Source organism: Brachionichthys hirsutus, unplaced genomic scaffold (assembly GCF_040956055.1).
Source record: "Brachionichthys hirsutus isolate HB-005 unplaced genomic scaffold, CSIRO-AGI_Bhir_v1 contig_469, whole genome shotgun sequence".
NCBI lineage: Eukaryota > Metazoa > Chordata > Actinopteri > Lophiiformes > Brachionichthyidae > Brachionichthys > Brachionichthys hirsutus.
In genome coordinates this window covers 81,324-87,323 of record NW_027180416.1, presented here as the reverse complement: position 1 = coordinate 87,323, position 6,000 = coordinate 81,324, and the positions used below count along the sequence as shown (strand labels likewise).

At 42.2% G+C, this 6,000-nt stretch overlaps 1 protein-coding gene across 1 annotated transcript in view; it reads right to left on the bottom strand.

The window, feature by feature from the left end:
* Window positions 1-355: 355 nt before the first annotated feature.
* The window catches only part of LOC137914783 (adhesion G protein-coupled receptor L2-like), a 63,900-nt gene continuing 58,255 nt past the window's right edge, over window positions 356-6,000 (bottom strand). Inside the window, exons 23-26 of the mRNA XM_068758278.1 lie at window positions 5,347-5,443; window positions 3,711-3,839; window positions 2,980-2,997; window positions 356-1,209 (exon numbers count right to left, since the gene is read on the bottom strand). Of these exons, the coding sequence (XP_068614379.1) occupies window positions 356-1,209; window positions 2,980-2,997; window positions 3,711-3,839; window positions 5,347-5,443 (1,098 nt within the window). The remainder of the gene's footprint in view (window positions 1,210-2,979; window positions 2,998-3,710; window positions 3,840-5,346; window positions 5,444-6,000) is intronic.

Here is a 6,000-nt window from a genome sequence, read left to right as displayed (position 1 = left end):
TTGATATCTTAAATTTTTCTCAATAATTCAACAGCAGCAGCACATTTAAATACATAGTTGGCTTGTCTTTTAAATTTGAAATTCAACTCTGTATTTTATGTACAGTTTCACTGAAACTTTGCACTGCCATCGCTGTGCACCGAGTCCGTTGGTCGAAGGGGAAGGGGAAAAGAGAGGCATGTTTAGGGAGGTGGAGGTGCATCGAGAGAAGGGTTTGTAAATGGCTATAGCGTGAATGACCGGGGTTCTCGTCTCAATTAAAAAATAAAACAAACACTTCCCCTCACTAGTGTGTCCTCCAAAAAGTCAGGGCTGTAAAAGGGCACAGAGACGATTGGAGATGACTTAAATACATTTAAAGACTTGTCACTAACTGCATCTGTCCTTCTCGTACATCTCCTTCGGGGATGCAGCCCTCTGTGGCGATAGGAATAATGTAACCATCACTGCTCCCTCGGCCTATCTGGTAATAGGCTTGGAGCTGATGCCCAGACCCTAGATTGGGCATGCTTTTGTAGTAAACATCCTCATTCTCGCTCCTCTTCGAGGGGGACAAATCTTCCGCCACTTCAGGGCTGCTTTCAGGGAATGGCGAGTCTCTCAGATTAGGCATACTAGTGTACAAAGAGTCTCTGTTTGGGGACTGCGGACTATCGTCAGCGTTGGTGGGCGTCAGCTCACTGACAAAGGTCTCAACTCCCCCATCGGTCTTCACCTTCTTCTGGGGTGCATACAGAAGCGAGTGAGTCCGCTGGGGGATGAGCGGCGCCTCCAGCTCCTGCTGATGGTGCAGCTGAAGCCCCACTGTGCCACCCACGTGCACTAAAGACGATGCGTCAGCGACAATAGCGTCGTCTTCACTGCTGCTGCCGCCTACCACCGTCACCGTAGGCGGAGCCCGCTCCGCATGGTGGTGATGGTGGTACTGTGGGGGCTGCTGGTGGTGGGGTGGATGGTGTAAACTCGGGTGCTGCTGCTGCTGCTGTTGCTGTTGGTGGCTTTTGTTACAGGCACGCAGGTTGTTGTGTACTAGCTCGGAGATTATCATTTTCTCAAAGGCAGCATCATCCATACTGAGGCCGCAGTCTATTGCCTGCACACTGTCGCCAAAGTCCCCATTGCGAAGTGAATAGCTATTGTTAAAGTTACCATTTAGCGGTAGAGTATCCATTGCACTTGTATCCCTCATCGCATTGCTCAGTGAATGCCCTGGAAAGAGAGAAACACGTGAGGGGAATTTACATTAGTCAACACGTACGAACTATAGATAATGAAAGTTTAATGCTGTTTAGGATGCAGTTTCACATAAAAGACGAGTCAAATTAAGCCATGCTAAATCGGTTTGTAATGCACAATCCTTGACATACGTTATGTGAGCATGCACTACTTGCAATGAGAAATCATTTTACTTTCTCACGTATACATGTTGACCTTCCCATTTGAAAGTTGCCTTGCAATAAGCAGAGCACCGTGTAATTTAGTCTGCCACAGAAGTGACAAAGCAATGGAAGCGATCCCAAACAACATTAAAAGTTTAATTCCAACAGTAATCACCATCACAACACACCGGGCAAGAGTGGATGTCCACAAATATGAAGCCACAAACTGGCAAGCTACGACACTTAACAGGTTTTCTAGCAACTAATAGTTTGAATGTGCCAGGGGGGAGTATACGGACAGAGATGGGACAAGATGACAGAGACAGAAAGGGGAAGTAGTCATGTATTAATATGGGACAGCCATCTTTGTTCTCACTACAAGGGGAGCCCACAAGCAGCACTCCACCGTCACCACACATAGCAGGTGAAAAGACTCACTTTAGACAACTCACATCATGTCTGTCTGCTCAGGCTATCTGGTCTAAGAGCAGCTGATGTACAAAAGAAAGTAAAATGATTTATTGTAACATGAAGAAGAATCACTCAACAGGGCAACAAAACGCAAAGGAAAAGTCATCACTGCAAATTAGCAAGAGCAAGGGTTCAACAAATGCAATAAACAAGCAATAAATAGCTTTTAAGAATTAAAATGCCAACAGCTACTTTCATTTAAATAATTAGTTTTTTTGTTGGTACACTCTCTGCCTAGTCGTGGGTAGCTTGTGTACCCAACTCTGGCAAAGGTCAGAGCTTGCCCACGGCCTATCGCTTGGCATCCGTCATCAATGACAGTTCCCAGTGAGACTCTGGCCACTAGCAGGACAGCTCAAGAAAACACAGCCATTGCAGAGGTCAGATGGAGTCATGTTAGGAATTTCTCAAAGCATGGAGGTCATGGAAAAGAGCAGCAAAATGGATTCATATTAATTTGTGTCTTGATTTAGCCAGGAGATAAAGAAAAGAAAATGTGCTCTGCTGTGACTAACAGATGTAAAAAAAAAAATGTGATGAAGACAAATGGGAAATTTCACAGCAAGGTTTGTCCAAAAAGGGGAGTTGTGATTGTTGGAGGCATGTTGAAAGTACCGTTTTTCTTTTTTTTTTAAAGTACATTAGAAATTAGATCAATGATGAAAGTCATGAAAGAGGTGAAATAGAAAATTAAAACAGCTACTGCCATGACATCCATGTATTTATGCTGGCATGGAAACAATTAAGTGTCCAAACAGGTGATGTTGGGAAAAGAATGAGGGGAATACTGCAGGTCAACAAGACTGCCGACTGCCACATATAATATAAATAAAGCAGCAATAAAAGTAACCTACTGAATAAATTCTGCCAGTTAGTGGGTGTAACCACAATTTAAGCAAGAGAGAGAAGCAGAGTAACGGGCATTTACATTTTAAAGCTGTCAGATCCTGATGTTTACTTCAAATTACTTGAGTAAAATTTGAGTGGACAGTTTTGTGAACCACTTGCTCACTGGGCGTGTTAATGGCCTAAAGTAAATCAGTGATTGTGCCAAGGTTTGGGTCGGTTTAAATAAGCATGCTGAAAAACATTTACATTTGATAGGCAAAGTTAAGTTTTACTCCCATACTTGTCTCTCTGTAGGTCACTAGAGGGAAGCACAAGGGAGAAGCACAAAACATGACAAAAGGTGCCATTTCAGTTTCAAAACAGGACAGCACACGTATTGCAGCACAGTCTTAACAGGGTGACTTTAATGTAATGTGGTGTATTATTATTCAAAACAAATACATCAGCTCAAAGGAAATGTCATGCAAATGTTGCATTGAATAGACCTGAGGTAATTTTATTATGTATTTGAAAGAGAGGGCTTCTAACTGAATACACAAAAATACCAAATCATATTCAGGAGGAAAAAGAAAATTCTTAATCACACTGTCTCGTTTTCAGGTCCGCACCACTGTTTGCATTTTCTCAAGGCGGCTCTTGTGCGCTCTCTTCGCCTTAATCATTATGTCACGTTCAGACCACATGAAACATGACGACGCGGAGGAGGGTGGAATGAAAAGGGCTACAAAACACGCGTGTACTGCATGAAAGCATGTCCACATTCCACACACAGGCACCCAAGTAATATATGCTGTGTGTTTGCGATACACACCCAGACACACACACACAGTTAATGTATGTACTGTATGAAGTATTTGGGAGACAATGATTCAGATGGAAAGGCGATACTGCAGAACATCGTGCTTTTCACTTGGCCTGCTGTATACTGAACTGGAGAGACAAAGAGGGGCACAAAGACAGGAGAAAAGAAGAAAAGCTTGAATGTAGTTTGAAAGTATTAAGCAAGCACACCTGGCGAGTTAAACACTGGAGCTGCGGGGTTGTTACACACGACTGTCTCAGCCAGTAAGGTGTTATAAGGGTTGTTAGTGCCTTGTGGTCGAAGAAGAGGATTTGTTAGTAGATAATTCCCGGACATTCCTGGAGCCGCAACACAGAAGAGGATCAGATGAGCTTGGCACAGCCGACAGTGATTCAAAGTTTCAAAGAAAAAAAAAGTATTTATATTCAAAGTATACATATTTTTAAATGTGTCTCTGTCATTTTGATGTTGAGGATGCAGAAGAAAATTTGAAAGGCTCACAGAACGACACAATCAATCAGCTACGTCTGGATGTGTTGAAAATATGCAGCATAAGAAGGCCTTCCTCACATTTTTTAGATCATTAATAACCTGTTAGTTTATGAACCAATTTTCAACGAACTGAGCTCATTATTTCATACGGTCATCAGTGTTTATCATAAGTCATTGCCAATTTGTTTATTAATTACAGCCAATTCTTTTTTTTTTTTTTTTTACAACCAAACAGCACCCTGCCTTTCCCTGATTGGGAAATGTTTAATTGCAAGAATCAAGTGCATACATAATATCTCCCTGAGAAAAATACCAAAATCCTTCATTTTGGAAATTAAACTCTTTGTATACACTTAAATTTGGCCATTGCCTTCCAAATTCTTTTTTTCTTGCAATGTGGTTTAAAGAACTGAGGTACTTCCACTGCCATTTATTAGCTGTGTTAAATGCCATCTGTCATGTTGGGAACTCTCCAGGGATGTTTTTAATGACAGGGAAGTGCTTCCAGGAGAAACAGCCCTGCTTTAGTGCACCGGCCCTACAGGGTAACTTGGCTACGACACCCCAGAGTGATCAATATTCAACCTTTACATTAACATCTCAGGAAATAGCACTGCAGGAAAAAAGTCCTGTTCTATGTTGGAACTGATTTATTAGCAGGTCAAAACGTGCTTCAAAGCCGTAGGTGCAATGTTGGTATTGACAGCAAAAGAGAATGTGAGGGCAAAGAGCGGCAGTGGCAGGAGACAGAGGAGGAGGAATCAGAGGCAGTGAAACTATCTTGTAAACTCACTTTTCTCTTCCTTTCTTGTAAAGCCATTTCACTCCAGGTCAACTAAAGTTGAACATCATCTCCTTATCATATGTGTGCACAAGTTAAATAATAAATGAGCTCTTCCCCCTCTCTTCCTCATAAATGCCCCTGTAAAGTAACAGAGGTCAGGGCCAGGGAACAAATGGTGTCCCTGTGTTGCAACCCTAAACTCCTATTTAAGTTTTGTCCATGATTCCTTCAAGCCCGAGTGTGAACTTTAGACAGCCAGCTCTTAAATAAAAACGTTCCCCAAGCTTTGACCCAATTTGAGAGTGACGTTACTGGCCAGAACAGCAGCGCACAGTATTTGAGGACGGATTGTTGTAATCCTTCGCTAGCAGAATAGAGTGACGAGACTATAGAGACCTAGATCTTTTTTCTCTCCCATTTCATACTGGACTGCTTTGTCTTTCATTACGATTACTGGAGTAGGATTGTCTGTGGCAGTGGAATTATTTGAACCTGAAGTAGTTATTTTTAGCTGGATGATGAAATGTGTGCATAGGTGTGCATTAGAGAGAAATGAGGTGCGAACTGACCTTGGTTAAGGGTGGAGGTGCTGTTGATGTCACCTGAGATAAAGGAGGACTCAGATTGCTTTCTTACGGTGTCATTCCACATTCTCCTGATACGACTCTGTCACGTGAACAAGGGACAATCATTGAAACGAACTCGCTCACCTTTCACTTTCATTCATTTTATGCACATTTCACTACCGGCTATATCACTCCTGCCACCCCAACCAATATTGCATGGGGCTGTTTCTCTGTAAGCCCAGTACATCTAAGGTATTGTTTAATAAGGCATACTATCCTTTAATAAGAAAGGGATCAAGCTAATGTTTTTAGTTATTTTGGTGCATATTCCAGTTTGCACATAGTAAATCACGCTTGCAATGCTCTTTGAACAGCGTCTTCCTATTTCTTGTGCATGTGATGTTAGTGAGAAAAAAGATAAAAGCGAGTTCTGGCGGGAGCAAAACAAAAGAAAGGTATTCATGCAGTACAGCAGAAGATGCTGGTAAAATGTGGCAAAATGTTTGTGTCGCTTCATCTGCCTCTGAAACTAAAATGATGTTTTCTGTTGCCATGCCAATAGGCTCATGATGAAAGTGGATTCTCATGAGCAATTGCTTACACTGTGGTGTAAATTAATGTAAATGAGCTGTAGATGAGCCCCTGTGTAGGAAGCAA